We start from the raw sequence: 17,847 nt of genomic DNA, 5'->3' as shown, positions 1-17,847 counted from the left end.
GGTGACCATATTTTTTTAATTAAATCTGGGGATATATATATTTTTTTAATTGGCAAATGGTAAACTATTTTATACACATATTTTCCTCAAATTATATATGCAGTCAGAAGTGTAGCGTGGGTCGGCAGCGCCTGGGACAAGGCAAGAAATGTGCACCCCCACCAGACTTTTAGCACTCCCTGAGTCCCTTCCACTAGTACAGTAGTACTGACCAACTTGATTCCTACACTGACCTACCTGCCCACTGAACTAACCTACCGGGTTTCCTACCCTGACCACTACACTGACCTACCTCACCACTACACTGACCTGCCTTGTCCCTACGCTGGTCTACCTTATCCCTACATTGACTTACATGATTCCTACACTGACCACTACACTAACCTACCTGATTCCTACACTATCTACTATACTAACCTACCTGATTCCTACACTGACCTCCCCGATTCCTATACTGACTACTACACACCCCCCCCCCCCGCAACATGAACAGAGTAGATTGGTTGATTTTGCTCACTTCTCCATGGCCTCCATGATAATCTATCAGAGCAGGGCTCTCCCCAGCACCAGATACTGTTCCCAACATCCAGCTGCTCCTCAGTATCCCCTGCCAAAAGCTTCTCCAATAGCCGTCGTATGCTCTGCACTGCCCCTCCCCTCTGCTGTTCTCACACACACACAGGCCTCCCTCACCAGAGGGATCATGGGGGACAGGCTAGACTACAGGAGTACCTGGGCGGGGGGCAAAACAACACACTTGGGGGGGGGCACAGTAATGATTGTGCACCCCCCAAATGTTTCACCCAGTAGTAGCAGATGCCCCCCCTCCATACCACTGCAATCCGGGGATGTCTGGTCACCCTATGATAGGCAGCACTGATGAAGAGGCACTGGCAGTCATTACTGATGGGCACTGATTGGCAACCCTGATGGTCATACCTGGTGGTCCTGGGTCTGTCAGTGTGAGTGGAGGAAAACCCGATACACAGCTCTTCCCGTTTACGATGTGATTGGCCAGAGAGGCTCTTTACCGAGATCGGTGATGCGGTGTGTCAGACTGACACATCAATGATCGCTGCATGCCCCCACGGGAGTACAATTGGGGGCACCTGGGGAGGCGATCTCCCGAGCCACTGCACCTTCGTGTCTATTCACACAGAGCTGTGACTCTGCCCCACCCCGTCTCTCTCCCACTGGCAGTGATTGACAACAGCGGGAGCCATTGGCTCGGCTCTCGTGCACATCACTGGATCACAATGGGGTTCAGGTAAGAATTGGGGGGACTGTTGCACAGATAAAAGGATTGATCGGCTGCACAGAGCAGGTGAGTATTATGTTTATTTATTTGTAAATAAAGCCTTTAACATACCTCAACATTTTGAGATGGGAATGAGGTAGGGTTGCCACTTTTTCTTCAAGCCAAACCCGAACACTTTAGTGGCGCAAAGCAAAACATTTTTTGGGGGATTCTGTAAAGGATTGCAAAAGACCTAAGACACCTTTGGGCGCTCCAAGGAGAATAGTAATGTGGCTTGCATAGTGCCCCCTCACCCTCACTGTTCTGTGCTGCATTACTGCCTTAATATTGTGTCCAGGTTTCAAGTGGACTGAAACCCGGACACATGATTCAAAACCCAAACTGTCCGGGTGAATCCTGGACAGGTGGCAACCCTAGAATGAGGGACACCTACTAACAAACGTATGTAGGCATAGGGCATGCCCCCTGCCACACCCCCTTAAAGAATAATTAACCAAAAAAAAGGTTAATTGAATCCACAAGGACTTTTTTTTACCACTACTATTCCTATATTTTAGCTTTTAAAATGTACAAATGCAACAATTTAGAAATTGAATGAAAGGTTTAGCACTGGGAAACACTTTTTGAGAAATAAAAAGTGCATTTTGTATACAACTATGTGGATTAGACCAAAATGAGGGACACATGAGGGGAAAAGAGGGACAGAGGGACATTGCTCCAAATCAGGGACAGTTGGGAGCTATGCTATAATATCATTTGTAGTCATGGGTCCAGAGTGCTTTTCATAGGGAAGGGGCTGCACCAAAATAGTGTGCTTTTATTACATATGATTCTGACGTCCACCACGAATCTCTAAACACTACTCGCACTAAATACGTCCCGTTTTATATCCACAATTAATAATTTCCACGTGCACAGACATTGCACAATGTAAACACCAATGACGTGCTTCACCCTCCCCTCACAAGGCGGAAGTGTGCAGGAAGTGCCCGCCTGTCACATGAGCGGATGACTTCCGGGTTGCTCCGTGTCACATGACAGCATCTGCAGAATTGAATGCTGCACAACGATTTGATGTAAATCTGTGAAAGTTGCTGTCCCCGGACATGGATTTCTGCACTGCTAACTGGTACCCACTGGGAGACGTGTATTACCGGTCAGTATAAGTGGCATCTGTTTAGAGACAACTGAACCTTTGTTACTACTTTAATACAGCTAGGCGTCTTGTACAGTAAGATTTGTGTCTGTTTTACACTGCCAAGTGCTGCAGCAAGGCTTGAAGGCTAGGTGGACGTTTGTGGCCATTTTTCATGTTACACTCATATTTAGGGTGAAATATGGTCAGAGTCTGTGGCCGCTCAACCTACCAGAATCGTGGAGTACTTCTCCTCATAGTATTTTGTAATCTTTTGAATATGGAGGATCTGTGGGTAGCTACAAGTCCTATCTGCAACCATGGCAGCCAGACTCAAAGGAGCACAAGAGTGGTGATGTCGCCGCACTCGTAGCACATTGATTACTTTCAATGATGTCACCACATTTGAAATCCATTGATTACTTCCCCGGCGACATCACCACACTTGTACTTCATTGATTATTTCCTCCTGTGATATCACCGCACTTGTAGACCATTGAGTACTGTCTCTGATGACATCACTACTTTTGCAGTCAACTGATTTCTTCCTCCAGTGATATTACTGCACTTGTAGTCCACTGATTATTTCCTCCGGTGACATCACCACACTTGTAGACTATTGATTACTTTGTCTGGTGACATCACCACACTTGCAGTCTATTGATTTCTTCCTCCAGTGACATTACCACATTTGTAGTCTTATTGATTTCTTCTTTTAGTGATGTCACCGCACTTGTAGTCCATTGATTATTTCCACTGATGGTGTCGCTACACTTGTAGTCCATTGATCTCTTCCTCTGGTGACATCACCGCACTTGTAGTTCATTGATTATTTCCATCGGTGATATCACCGCACTCTTTGACCATTGATTATTTTCGCTTGTGACATTGCTGCACTTGTAGTCCATTGATTTACTCCTCTGGTAACATCGCCACTCTTGTAGTTTACTGAATTCTTCTTTCAGTGATGTCATCGCACTTGTAGTCCATTGTGTCAGAAACCATGAAATCACACCGAGACAGAAGTACAGTTAAATCACACTTGTTTAATAAAAAATGTAAAAAGAACACATGTAGTCAAAACATGGACAAAGTTCAGTAACCAGAACGGATAGTCAGCCAAGCCAGAAGTCAGGGATCAATGTAGTGAAACGGCAAGCAGGATCTGGAACCAGAAGGGATGTCAGCAAAGCAAGTCTTTAAACAGGACTGCAGGAGATTGTCTCTGTGATGTTGACAAAGGCAGATATCCTCTGGACTGGAAGGCTTAAGTAGGCAGGACTGACAAGCAGGATATCGTCAACAGCTGAGTAACTGTGAAGAGATTGGAGCTGGCAATTAGCCCACAGCTAAACGGCCAGCTTAGAGAAGGAAGGGCTGAGCCCAGCCCTGACACATTGATTATTTCCTCCGGTGGCATCACCGCACTTGTAGTCCATTGATTTCTTGTGGTGACATCACCAAACTTCTAGTCCATTGATTTCTTGTTTCTGTGATATCATTCACCACACTTGTAGTCTGTGGATTACTTCCCCACACAGTAATGGTAGGTCTGTACACCCACACAGACCTGGGGCTAGGGGAATACTCTTCAGGAGTCTGTACATTGAACCCATGATGCACTGATTGTGGTTGCAATGCTATGCAGGCTCCAATGCAAAAAAAAATTAATGCACATTTTTTCTTTTCTCAACATGAGTGCATTTTATAAATTTTTACTAAAAGGTGGGCTGTGCCTCCTAAAATACTCTGTGAAATAGCCTTGCACAGGATAGGTTGTACAGTGGGCCTTATTCAGTTCATGGGTACCCCACCTTTTTAATGGGCTCATGCATAAGAGTAGTCTGACACAGGTTTGTAATGTAATGGCAGGTGACACTGGATGATGGCATGTTGCACTAACTGGCACTGGCAGGTGGCAATAACTGGCACTGGCAGGTGGCACTGGCAGGTGGCAATGGTTGGCACGTGGCACTGGCAGATGGCACTGGCAGATGGCACTGGCAGGTAGCACTGCTTGGCACTGGCAGGTGGCACTAACTGTCATTGGCAGGTGGCACTAACTGTCATTGGCAGGTGGCTCTGGATGGCACTGGCAGGTAGCACTGGCAGGTTTCACAGCTGATCGTGTAACTGTGAAACTGCATGCTCCCTGCAGTGCTGCACTGTGTGAAACTGTATGGAGAGAGAGGAGCTGACAAATTCAGCGCGATGTCAGAGGTGGGCGGGACCTGGGGTGGGCTGCTTAAGAAAGGGGAGGGGGCCACATACACGTATCGGCCCGCCCAGATCCCATCCCATTGGCTGGTGATGGAGAGCTGGGTCTCGTCCACCCCAGGTCCCGCCCACCCCGACATTCAGCCTCAATTTTGACAGCTCCTCTCTACACACAGTTTAACGCACTGCGGCGCTGCTCTGCCAACAGTGTCTGGAGAAGGAAGGAGGATGTCGGAGGCTGCTGAGCTGCTCTCTTCCTGCTCCATCCCGACTACCAGACAGTGCTATGTGTCTGGAGACACCAGACACAGAGCAACAGAGGCACCTGTCAGTGACAAAAACCCAGGCATCAGGGCACAATTTCAAAAACAAAAACCCTGGTGCCTGGGATTTGTCGAGCCCTGTCCTAAGGGCTCATTTACACTTGCTTCAGCTTCAACATACATTGACGGCGAGTTTACACTTGCTTCAAAACAAGGCTTCAGACGGGCTTAGTCAAAGCTCCTGTCACAAAATAAAATGGTTGGCTTAGTCTTGTTTAGACCTTGCTTTTGCTTTGCTTTTGCTTTGCTTCAGCTTCGCTTCTAAAATGATACCCTGGGTAGCTTCAGTGGTGCTTCAAAGCATCTACAACGCCTCCATAGAAGTCTATGGCCAAGCTCGCTTGAAGCCCCACCAAAGCCTCATTGAAGCACCAAGCAAAAGCAAGGTGCTTACAGGACTGTAAGCTAACCATTTTATTTAGTGACGGGGCTTTGACTGGCTTTCAGAGAGCTTTAACAAAGCGTGTCTGAAGCCTTGTTTTGAAGCAAGTGTAAACTAGCCCTAACTGTATCTCCTAAGTGGGTCTCCTGGCAGAGGTTTTATCCATCATGGCTTTCAATATACTTTAATGTCACTGACCTTTATGGGATAGTATTCAGTCCTATAGCTTAAGATTCAAGAATAAATACCATGCACAACTGTTAAACTAGCTTTATACCCAGACATAACTACCTTTTTTAAAATTAAAGGTTGAAAATATAAATTGTTCTTAGAATATTGGTAATTTGAATGTATTGTGTGTTTTTGCCTGCAGGAAGTTTGAATTGTATCAGATGGAATGGAACATCAGAGAAGAATTTAAAGATTGTCTTGTGGCAGTTGGTCCATATGGAGGATCAATAGGTATATATATATTTTTTCTTTTGATATACAGTGAGGGAAACAAGTATTTGATCCCTCTTCTAATTTTGTATTTTTGCTCACTGACAAATTATCAGTCTATAATTGTAATGGTATTTTTATTTTAACAGTGACAGACAGAATAATAACAAAAATCCAGAAAAATACATTTAAAAAAAGTTATAAATTGATTTGCATTTTTTTTTTTAAATCAACCAGGTTTATTGCGATTTACAGTGCATACATGTTACAGATTACAGTTACAAAAATGCTACAGATCGTACAGCTCCTCAAATAACAATTGTATAACCATCTCAAATCTTCAATGTCCCATCACGTTTTATGCATGAAATAAATAAAGCAAAAGGGTACCTTGTGTCAGTGTTTTGGGTTACTTCACTACCCAGGGGCCGGAGGATCTGCTTGTTATTTACATTACTATGTATTGTGCATAAACCGGCTATGAACAAGTGCTAGACTCCTGCAGCCACCTGTCCCAGATTTTGTAGTATTTCTCAGGACATCCCCTATTGGTGTATATAAATTTTTTGTAGGGGAGGGTGTTGTTTATTTCTGCTTTCCATTCTGCAACGCTCGGGGGATAAGTCCTCATCCATTTCCGAGCTATTGTCTTTCGTGCTGTGAATAACGTCTCGTGTAGAAATGTCTTCATGTACCTGTCGGTCGAGTCTGGCAAGAGTCCCAAAAGGCACATTTTTGGGTCCAGCGTGGCTGGAGAGCCCATTTCGTCATGGAGGAATCTTACAATCTGTGTCCATAGTCCCTGTACTTTGGGGCATGACCACAGTAAGTGAATGAATGTTCCTGTCTCCCTTCCACACATTTGGCACAAAGTGGACTGGGAGCCTCTGTACCTGGCAACCCTGAGGGGGGTAGGGTACACTTGATGGAGTATGTAAATTTGAGTCAGCCTGTCCGACAGTTTTGGGGAAACTGTCTTACAGAATTCCAGAGCTTCCTCCCATTCCCCGTCCTCGATAGGTCCCACCGCCCTTTCCCAGCGAGGTTTAAGTCCATAAGCTATTTTAGTTGCTACTGGGGTGGAAAGTAGATTGTAGAAGGCTGAAATTAGTTTTTGAGGATCAGTGTTTTTGATGATTGCCATAGCGACATTTGAAGCGGGCTTAGGGGGGGACAATGGCAATTGAGTGCGGATTGCTTGCTTGACTTGCAGATATCTAAGGAGCATATGATTGGGAAGATTGTACTCCTCTTGGAGTGTGTGGAAGGTTTTTAGAGTCCCATTGGTAAGTAAATGATGGAGATAGAAGATTCCATAGGTGGACCAGCAATCTACATCAGGAATTTGCAAGAATTCAGGTAGGACCTTGTTGTGCCATAATGGGGTGAAGTCGTTATATTGGGGAATCTCTAGTTTAGCGGAGGCAATGTCCCATATGCGTCTGTATTGACACAGTAGGGCCAGCTCACCAGTCCTCAACTCAGTATTTCCGGTGTTTATTGTTATCGCATAAAGAGGGTCTTTAGTGCATCTGGCCCACTTGGGGCACATCAGCTGGAGGAACCGCTCCCTGTCAGTCTTGTCAATGTGGTATAGTTGTGATAATTGGGACGAAATATAGTATAGGTTGAAATCTGGTAGTGCCATACCTCCCAGGTCAGGTGGGTTTTTTAGCGTCTGCCATGCCAGTTTGTGTCTGTTAGGACCCCATACAAAAGATTTGAGTAGGGCTTCTAGAGTCTTGAAGTATTTCAAAGGTAAGTATGTTGGGGAGTGCCACATAACATATAATACTTTGGGGAGTAGAACCATTTTAATTAAGTTTATTCTGTCCCATACCCCCAGTGGCAAGCGAGTCCAGGTCCACAGCTTAGTTTTTACATAGGACGTGAGGGGTTCAATATTGAGATGTACAAAGTCTGTCGACATTCTGGATACATGGATCCCAAGATATTTGATGGTACTAACTCTCTGAAGTGGCAGACTGGCCTGTGACTCGGTTGGTGGAAAACTGTCTATTGGTAATATTTGCGATTTTTCCCAGTTAATTTTTAAACCAGAGAAGGTCCCAAATTGTTCGATTGTATGTAGTGCCACCCGCAAGGAGGAACCCGGATCTGCCAGGTATAAAAGGGTGTCATCTGCGTACATACTAATTTTTTCAATCAGATTACCTGAGCATAGTCCCTTGATTTCTGGATTATTCCAGATGGATATGACTAGCGGCTCAGCAGCCAGGGCGTATAACAACGGCGAGAGAGGGCAGCCCTGCCTTGTGCCCCTGGTGAGGTCAAACTGCTCGGAGGGCCATCCGTTCGCCATTACCCTGGCTGTGGGCGACTGTTACATCAGTTGTACCCATTTGATGATTTTAGGGCCAAAGCCATACCCCTCCAGACATTTCCACAAGTACTCCCATTCCACCGAGTCAAAGGCTTTCGCTGTGTCTAAAGTCACCACCACCCTGGATCCTGCCTCCATGTGTGTAGCCTGTAGGTTGATGAACAATTTGCGTAGGTTAAAGGATGTGTTGCGACCCGGCATGAATCCCGCCTGGTCGACATGTATTAAGGACAGGATAACTTTGTTCAATCTCAGGGATAGTACCTTGGCGAGAACTTTTATGTCTACCTGGAGTAGGGAGATTGGACGATATGATTCCGGGTATCCCGGGTCTTTCCCTGGTTTGGGAATGAGTACTATTACTGCCTCTCTCATGGATGGTGGTAAGGAAAAGGTTTCAAACAGGTGGTTGTATAGCGTGAGCAGTTTTGGGGTAAGAAGTTCACTGTACTGAGAATAAAACTCGATTGGGAGACCGTCTGAACCAGGGGATTTGGATCTGGCAAAACTGGCTATAGCCGTGGCTATTTCGTCTGTAGTGAGGGGTGCCTCAAGAAGGTCAAGTTGGTCTGTTGTCAGTTGAGGGAGGGTAATGCTACGTAAGAAGGCCGTTCTCTGGTCCGATGGATCTGTGGTCATTGTCTTGTATAAATCTGCAAAGAAGTCTCTATATCTAGCAGTTACTCTTTGAGGATCTGTTATCTGATGGCCCTCTGGTCCATGTAGCGTGATGACCACTGGGGGTCTATCCTCACTATGTACCAGGTAAGCCAACAGCTTGCCTGCCTTTTCTCCATGCTCAAAGAATTTCTGCTTCGTGAAAAACAGTTTTTGTCTGGCCTTTGTAAACTGAAGTTGAGTTGCCACTCTGGATTGCAGCTTGAGTCGAGCTGCTATCTCCGGGGTAGGATTAATGGCATACTCCCGTTCCGTGGAGCTTAGTTCTGCTAGCGCCCTGTCAAAGATATCTGCGGATTTTGTCTTAATTACATTTATGCGGGAGGTAAGGGTTGCGCGCGCGTATAGTTTGAATGAATCCCAAATCGCCGCAATAGAGGCAGTTTGGTCGTTGTCCGCAAAGTATTGTTGCCATAGGTTCGGGAGCTCGTCATCCTCCGGTAACAGGGACAACCAAAATGGGTTTAGTCGCCAGGGCTTATGGGGTTTACCCACGGGGATGCTCAGTGAGGTCCAGTAAGGGCTGTGGTCAGATAGTAGTCTTGGGCAAAAGGCTTTTTCTAATATTCGTGGCGTTAGGGTGCTCGATACAAGAATAAAGTCAATGCGGGACATGGAGTTGTGGGAAGGTGAGAAGCAGGAATAGGCTTTTGTGAGGGGAAATTTGTAGCGCCAAGTGTCTATTAAGTGGACAGTGGAGATCAGTTTTGAAAATTTTGTCTCCCTGTTAGCCGCGTCCATCCCCTGTGTAGTCTGGAGTATATCTAATGCCGGCTGCAGGGTGGTATTGAAGTCTCCCATCCAGATCACTGGTATTGTGGGATGTCGGGTCATAAGGGCGAGTCCCTCGATGATCACAGTCATACTAAATGGTGGAGGTATGTAAAAGGCCATGAGGAGAAATTGATCGCCATATAATTTGGCATGAAGAAATACATATCGGCCCTGAGGGTCAGTAATTACTTCACATAACTCAAAGTGTACAGATTTAGCAATTAATATTGAGACACCTCTGGCGTGGGTAGTGTGCGTGGAATGGTATGCCCACCCCACCCACTGGCGTCGGAGGGCCATCTGCAGCCTCCCTTCTATGTGGGTCTCCACCAATGCCACCACATCCGCCCTCTGCCGCTTTAGGAATGAGAGGGCTGCCGAGCGTTTAACCTTCTCACGCAGGCCCCTCACATTCCATGTCAGGAATTTTATAGTTGTCATAGCATGTCTTGTGAAAAATAACACCACGGATCATCTAGGAAAGCAGCATGGAGTATCCAGAACTTGAGTAACATCAGACACTGGCATAGATCGTACCATACATGTGATAACCATTGAGGAGACATACCTATTGTCGTGGTCCCCTTCTGCGATAATACATGTGCACTGAGACATTGAGAAAATAACAATATAACGTTCCCCTCCCCCCTCCCCATCCTACACCTACCCCCACATGTGCAGGCCTCATCCCCCGACAGTTGTAAACTAACTGTCCTTCCATAACTGCGGTGGTGGTGAACTCCAGGGTTCAGTGAGGCTGAACCTCGCTGCATCTTATGGACTAATGGGAAATATATTATACAGTAGGGCCGAAGCACATGCTTCACCACATCAAGCACCCCCACAGCACCTGAACATTTTCCCATAGGCATTTCCTGAGGCACCAGATGCACATTCAAACATTGTAAAATCAACTGTTGAACAACCCTCACCCCCCTCCCCGCCTTACACCCACCCCAACTTGTGTAGGCATTATCCCTTAACAACTCCGAACTGTCAGCTGGGAAAAACATTAACTGCACATCTAGAACGAAGATGAGGAACAGTTTTAGTCGCTGGATCAAACAGTGGTCCCGGGCCCACCATCGTAAAGGAGGATGAAAATGGGGCCAAATTGCGAGCCCCTGCAGGTTTGTATAAAAAACAGGCAGCAAAGCCCAGATCCAACGTCCATCCACAAAGTCATGGTTCCCAGTGGCTAGTGGGGCATAAATTCGCTGCACTATGCATGCGGCTGGTAAGACCAACACACATCTGAAGCTCCGTGCGGCGGATATGATAAGGGGTATATAAAAAAAGACTCCCATGAGGGGAGCAATGAAATTTAGCAAGTCCACTCTAAACATCCAAAAGAAAAAAGGGAAACAATTTGGAAATGTGGCCAGGGTAATTAGGAGGGCCGAGTGCCGGCGGAAACATAAAACAAGGTGATCTCACCATTCCATTCACTGAATGTGTCGTCGGTCTCTCCCGTCGTGCGCAGGCCCACGTTCCAGCCACGAGATGACTTCACGAGGGTCCTCAAAGAACGACACTCGGCCATCATGTTCCACTCTCAGGCGTGCAGGGAAGAGCATGGAATACTTCAGGTGATGGTCGCGTAGCCTGCGTTTGGCTTCCATGAAGCTCTGACGTCGTTTCTGTATTTCGGCTGAGAAGTCAGGAAATATTGCCACCTTTACGTTTCCCACTGGGATGTTACCTCTCTCTCTCGCAAGTCTCAACGCGGCATCTCGATCCTTGTAGTTTAATAGCTTTGCAATAAATGTGCGGGGGGGAGCCCCCTGAGGAGGGGGTTTAGCGGGCATTCTATGCGCCCTCTCCACCACCAGCACAGGGGAGAAGGCCTCCCGACCGTAGGTGGTTACCAGCAGCTGTTCCAGGAACAATGTTGGGTCTTTGCCCTCTGCTCCCTCCGGGAGACCGATGAAGCGGAGGTTACACCTCCTCAGGCGATTTTCCATGTCGTCTTGCTTGGCGAGCAACTGGTTAATCTGTCTTTGCATGTGTTCAGATCCGGCCTGCAGTGGTGGGAGGACATCTTCAACCGTGCTAATGCGGGTTTCCGCCTCAGTGACCCGGTCGCGGATTTTCTGAAAATCTTGTCTAATCAAGGACATGTCCATCTTAACCCCCTCAATCTGAGCGGTGAGGGACGTCCTGCAGAGTGTGATCGCTTCCAAAAGTTTATCCGTGTCTCCCTGCTCTCGCCCCCCTCCCGTCCGCCCAGCACCGCCATCCTCCTCCGGCTCCTCTCCTTCGTTCCGGCGGTACTGCGCAAGCTTTGCCGCGGATGATTTTAGGCTCTTCGGGGGGGATATGATATCAGGTTCGGTGATGGTGTGGGCACGTCAAGACAGGCCAGAGAGAATGGACAGAGGGCAGCAGAGACAGGGCCCAGAGCCTACCTGAGGGTCAGGTGCACCAAGATGGCGGCGGGTCTCTGTGTACAGTCCGCGGCCCTGCCCGAGAGCAGAATTAGGTCCACAGGGTCACCCCTTAACTCTGTGGGTGGATGGCCAGTAGTGCAGGGTGTCCAGGCAGGAGATAGGGACGCCAGTCCGCACAGGGCCCAGTGCTGGTTCCGAGGACGGGTGTTCCAAGATGGCCGTGGCTAGGCCGAAGCCAGGAGCTCGCCTGGGCGCTGCCTCTGCGTTGAGCCCGTTCAACAGGGCCACCCCTCCAGTCTCCGGGCGGATGGTCAGCAGCACTGAGGTCAGGCAGGGCGGGAGAGTATCAGTCCGTTCAGGGCTCAGCGCTGGTCCCGGGGATGGGTGTAATTGATTTGCATTTTAATGATTGAAATAAGTATTTGATCCCCTATCAATCTGCAAGATTTTTGGCTCCCAGGTGTCTTCTATACAGGTAATGAGCTGAGATTAAGGGCACTCTCTTAGCCCACGTACACACGGTCGGAGATTTCCACAACCAAATCCGTCGGATTTTGCCCGTCGGATTTTGCCCATCGGATCTTGTCCGAAACTGTTGCATACACACGGTCGGGCCAAGTTGGCGAAAAATCCGATCTTTCAGAACGTGATGACGTAATTTCGTTACGATGGGACTACGTTCAGGCTAGTAGCCAATAGCTTTGATGTAGGAATTTGATCTGAGCATGCGTGGCACTTGGTCCGATCAAAATTCTCTACACATGATCGGAATATGTCCGACCGGCCCAGTTGGTCGGGAAATATTTCCAACATGTTGGAAAATTGGGTACGACGGAGATTCGGACGGAATCAATCCGATGCATACCACACACAGTCGGATTATCTGACGACACGGTCCGATAAGATGCATTCCAACAGATTATCCGACCGTGTGCTCCTAATCTCTAGTTATCACCTGTATAAAAGACACCTGTCCACAGAACTAATCAATCAGATTTCGATCTCTCCACCATGGCCAAGACCAAAGAGCTGTCCAAGGATGTCGGGGACAAGATTGTAGACCTACACAAGGCTGGAATGGGCTACAAGATCATCGCCAAGTAGCTTAGTGAGAGTGATGCCTGTACAGTGGTGTGAAAAAGTGTTTGCCCCCTTCCTCATTTCCTGTTCCTTTGCATGTTTGTCACACTTAAGTGTTTCGGAACATCAAACCAATTTAAACAATAGTCAAGGACAACACAAGTAAACACAAAATGCAATTTGTAAATGAAGGTGTTTATTATTAAAGGTGAAAAAAAAATCCAAACCATCATGGCCCTGTGTGAAAAAGTGATTGCCCCCTAAACCTAATAACTGGTTGGGCCACCCTTAGCAGCAACAACTGCAACCAAGCGTTTGCGATAACGTGCAATGAGGCTTTTACAGCGTCCTGGAGGAATTTTGGCCCACTCATCTTTGCAGAATTGTCCTAATTCAGTTACATTAGAGGGTTTTCGAGCATGAACGGCCTTTTTAAGGTCATACCACAACATCTCAATAGGATTCAGGTCAGGACTTTGGCTAGGCCACTCCAAAGTCTTCATTTTGTTTTTCTTCAGCCATTCGGTGGTGGACTTGCTGGTGTGTTTAGGATCATTGTCCTGCTGCAGAACCCAAGTTCGTTTCAGCTTGAGTACACGAACAGATGGTCGGACATTCTCCTTCAGGATCTCTTGGTAGACAGCAGAATTCATAGTTCCTTTTATCACGGCAAGTCTTCCAGGTCCTGAAGCAGCAAAACAGCCCCAGACCATCACACTACCACCACCATATTTTACTGTTGGTATAATGTTCTTTTTATGAAATGCAGTGTTCCTTCTACGCCAGATATACTTGGACACACACCTTCCAAAGAGTTCCACTTTTGTCTCATCGGTCCACAGAATGTTGTCCCAAAAGTCTTGGGGATCATCAGGATGTGTTGTGGAGAAATTGAGACGAGCTTTGATGTTCTTTTTGCTCAGCAGTGGTTTTCTCCTTGGAACTCTGCCATGCAGGCCATTTTTGCCCAGTCTTTTCCTGATGGTGGAGGCATGAACGCTGACCTTAACTGAGGCAAGTGAGGCCCGCAGTTCCTTGGACGTTGTTGTGGGGTCTTTTGTGACCTCTTGGATGAGTCGTCGCTGCGCTCTTGGGGTAATTTTGGGCGGCCGGCCACTCCTGGGAAGGTTCACCACTGTTCCATGTCTTCGCCATTTGTGGATAATGGCTCTCACTGTGGTTCGCTGGATTCCCAAAGCTTTGAAAATGGCTTTATAACCCTTTCCAGACTGATAGATCTCAATTACTTTCTTTCTCAATTGTTCCTGAATTTCTTTGGGTCTCGGCATGATGTGTAGCTTTTAAGGATCTTCTGGTGGACCTTACTGTGTCAAGCAGCTCCTATTTAAGTGATGCCTTGATTGTGAACAGGTGTGGCAATAATCAGGCCTGGGTGTGGCTAGAGAAATTGAACTCAGGTGTGGACAACCACAGTTATAGTATGTTTTAACAAGGGGGGCAATCACTTTTTCCACACAGGGCCATGATGGTTTGGATTTTTTTTCACCTTTTAATAATAAACACCTTCATTTACAAATTGCATTTTGTTTTTACTTGTGTTGTCCTTGACTATTGTTTAAATTGGTTTGATGTTCCGAAACACTTAAGTGTGACAAACATGCAAAGGAACAGGAAATGAGGAAGGGGGCAAACACTTTTTCACACCACTGTATGTAAAAACAAAGCTCTGACTGAAGTTAAATAATGCCATTCTTATAGGGGTAGGCCATTGTTACCAGGTAATTTTCAGTGCTGTTATAGTTTGACTGACAATTACACTATACCCAAATGGAGTACCATTTTTATTAGTTTACATTTACTTTGCGCTTTGCTTTTCACACTGGGAAATTACTGGCAAATGCACTGTGTTTGTGACTTGCATTTGGGGTGGCATTAACACTGACACCCACTGCAGATCGCAAATGCGTGTGTTTTTGAACTACGTGCTGGAAACACACAAGGTACACAGGTTTCCCACACCTTGGTTTGGTGTCAGCTGGCCCTGTATGTTTTTTATGAGCGGGTGTGAGTAGAGGGGGTGTGTCCCTTCTCTTCATCCAGTTCTCAGATTACAGGGAACTCTGTTCTCTAACTCTACAGTGTGTGTGACGTCAGATCCCTGCCCCACTTTTTATTCCTGAGAAAAATCCTGTATAGTAAATTGATGTGCAGGAAAGAAGACTGCAGATAAACAGCTACAACTTATGTAGGATGATATCATCTCTGTGCATCACCTGAGTGTTGTCACTTCACTGGGTACATGTACGCTTTACAACCACTTTAGCTTTTTCATTCCCAGTTGAAGTTCCTCTATAACTGGTCACTAAGCATGCATCTGGTTTACTGGCTGCATATTTCTTCCTGGTCAGTGTCTTACCAAAAAAGGAAAGTTGTAGAATGTTAATCATTACAGGTTTACTTTATTTTTATTTATTTTTAGAGATAAATGGGATGGAAGGAGATATTGCATCTAAAACCTACATCTTCAAAATCATTTTACTTTAACTTGTATGAATATTTACTTGAATTAGCCAGTCATGTGAAAAGAAAATACCTGTGCATTGATCTCATCTGTGCATATACAGTATATTGGTTTCACCTGCATATGATTGATAATTGAAGTGGAAATTCTCAGAATCTATTGTGTGAAGATTTCCAACTCCTTTAGTAAACAAACCTCAGTTTCTCTAGTGTTCTATGGATACATACAACAATTCTTGTGCTGAACCATTGATGGACAATAAATTATTGAGTTGGCAGTATCAGTGATATGCCCACTAATGGATTTATTATGTTGTTTAGTTAGAGTAGCCTTTCTGAACCTTTTCAGCACAGAGGAACCCTTGAAATAACTTTCTGGTCTCAGGGAACCCCTGCTAAAATTCCTATATCTACATCTCATGATACATTAATGTGATGATCAGTGGGAAGAATTCTTCTTACACTTGTGGTCATTGGGAAAGAATTGCCCCCTTCTGGATAGCTAAAAAGATCAACGGTGTCAGTAGGAACTTATTTAGGATGCAGAAGTTGTTCATTGCTCAAGGAACCCCTAGCAACCTCTGGAGGAACCCTAGGGTACCATGGAACCCTGGTTGAGAAACCCTGAGTTACAGAGAAGCTTGCAGGCATGTCTCAAAGCCAGAACAGGAAATGAGAGGAAATCCCTCCAAAATAAAGTTATTGCTGGTTGTCACCAGTGTTAGAGGAACTAGTGTCCCCACTGGAAAATTTCCCCTCTATTGCTGTTCTAGTGACAACCTAAAATGTGGGATTTTCCTTTACTTTTGGTGATAACGGAGGCAAAAACAGCCTTATGGGTGTTCTAATCTCTCTCTCCAAAAAAATAAAAAAGTTTTGCTGTTATTTATACTTATATGAACTCCCTCACAATTGTCAATAGTAATATGAAGCTTGGAGTGCATGATACTAGATGAGACCAACAAAAGGTTTATCTGATAATAGACCATGCAATACATTCATTTGTCACGATTTTGCAAAGGCTGATTGGACCTTGAAGAAGGGGACATACCCGAAAGCTTGTCCTGAAAAATTGTATGTTAGTGCAAATAAAAAAAAGTATCACGGACAGTACTCAATTTTCTCTGTCGCAAAGGCTGATTATTACTAATGATTGTTTGTTTTTTGTTTTTTCTAAATTTTCAAAGCCTTGATGAAAAACTATTTGACAAAAGAGAAACCGAGCAGTTCACGTCCCATTTTAGAAACATACTCAGCATCTGGTGTTCTTTTAGCCACAATTCAGGTGAGTGATAAATGATACCTACAGTTTTGTTGGATTTTATTATAAAAGTGACCAACATGTTCTGTTTTTTTGTGAGAATGGAGCAAAGTAAGCCATAGTAGAGTAGTTGGAACCAAGATTCAATTGACTGGACATTTTTTATTATTATCAGCAGTTCAGTTTTTTTTATATGAGAGTTCGGGCTGCACACCCCAAGATGCATAGGAATGATATGGGAAGGTTCCCCCAGGGGGGGGTTTTAATGCAGCAAAATTGGTCAGAGTATGAAAATGATATAAAAGGGTCTTTATTAAATAAATTACAAATACATGTCCGTGTTAAAATGTTAGACTCTGTTTGAAAGAATACAATAATCATTCCATAATACAGCCAAGCAACCATATATTCATACAGCATAACATAAGTGGTTTAAACTGCATGCGACTCCTGACATTTTGACCTCTTATATCATGGTCTTCTTCTGGAGAATGGTTGACTCCTAAATAAATGTTTGAACATCCCAGTTATAAGACGTAACATACATTATGCATCAATTATCACAAGCACAATGCTATTATATTTACCGCTGAAGAGTGAAGTGAAAGACCTCACAACCAGAAATTTTAAAATCTGTTGAATGATTCAGTGGGATCCATGGCTGTCCTGGCTTTCTCCAGGAGAGAGAGTACGGTCCAAAGGGCTTACAAGAAACTACACTGTGAGACACCCCCACAGGGGAAGGAAAGGGAAAAGCGTCACCTGCAACAAATGGGAATCAGAGATGATTGAACTTATAACACTAATAAATGTCTAGTTAGTGTTCATATCAAGATGTGCATCTACTATAGATATATTTATCCGTGCCAAGCTCGTTACATGGGAACTAGTGTTGTTTTTTCTTAGCTCAATGCAAATGGTTTACCATTGTGTTTTATTGCTGTTGTAACCTTTTACTGCAGAGAGTGTGACACATTTGTGAATTTTGATAATACTCTTTTTTTTATGATGTTCACTGTTGTACTGCAGCTTTTAATTTGCTTTTACACATGTTTGCTGGTTTGTCATTTTTTTTATTTTTTA

At 45.2% G+C, this 17,847-nt stretch overlaps 1 protein-coding gene across 2 annotated transcripts in view; it reads left to right on the top strand.

The window, feature by feature from the left end:
* VPS16 (VPS16 core subunit of CORVET and HOPS complexes) overlaps positions 1 to 17,847 on the top strand; it is a 315,475-nt gene that overhangs the window by 66,218 nt on the left and 231,410 nt on the right. Inside the window, exons 1-3 of one of the 2 annotated variants that reach the window (XM_077448718.1) lie at positions 2,252 to 2,414; positions 5,689 to 5,777; positions 16,691 to 16,788. In XM_077448718.1, the coding sequence (XP_077304844.1) occupies positions 2,365 to 2,414; positions 5,689 to 5,777; positions 16,691 to 16,788 (237 nt within the window). In that variant the 5' untranslated portion in view covers positions 2,252 to 2,364. Of the gene's footprint in view, positions 1 to 2,251; positions 2,415 to 5,688; positions 5,778 to 16,690; positions 16,789 to 17,847 lie in introns of those variants that run through there. The other variant, XM_077448719.1, reaches the window with a different exon arrangement.

This window comes from Lithobates pipiens, unplaced genomic scaffold, assembly GCF_037356315.1.
Source record: "Lithobates pipiens isolate NorthernLeopardFrog02 unplaced genomic scaffold, aLitPip1_a1.2 Scaffold_22, whole genome shotgun sequence".
Classification (NCBI taxonomy): domain Eukaryota; kingdom Metazoa; phylum Chordata; class Amphibia; order Anura; family Ranidae; genus Lithobates; species Lithobates pipiens.
This window is presented reverse-complemented; position numbering and strand designations above follow the sequence as displayed.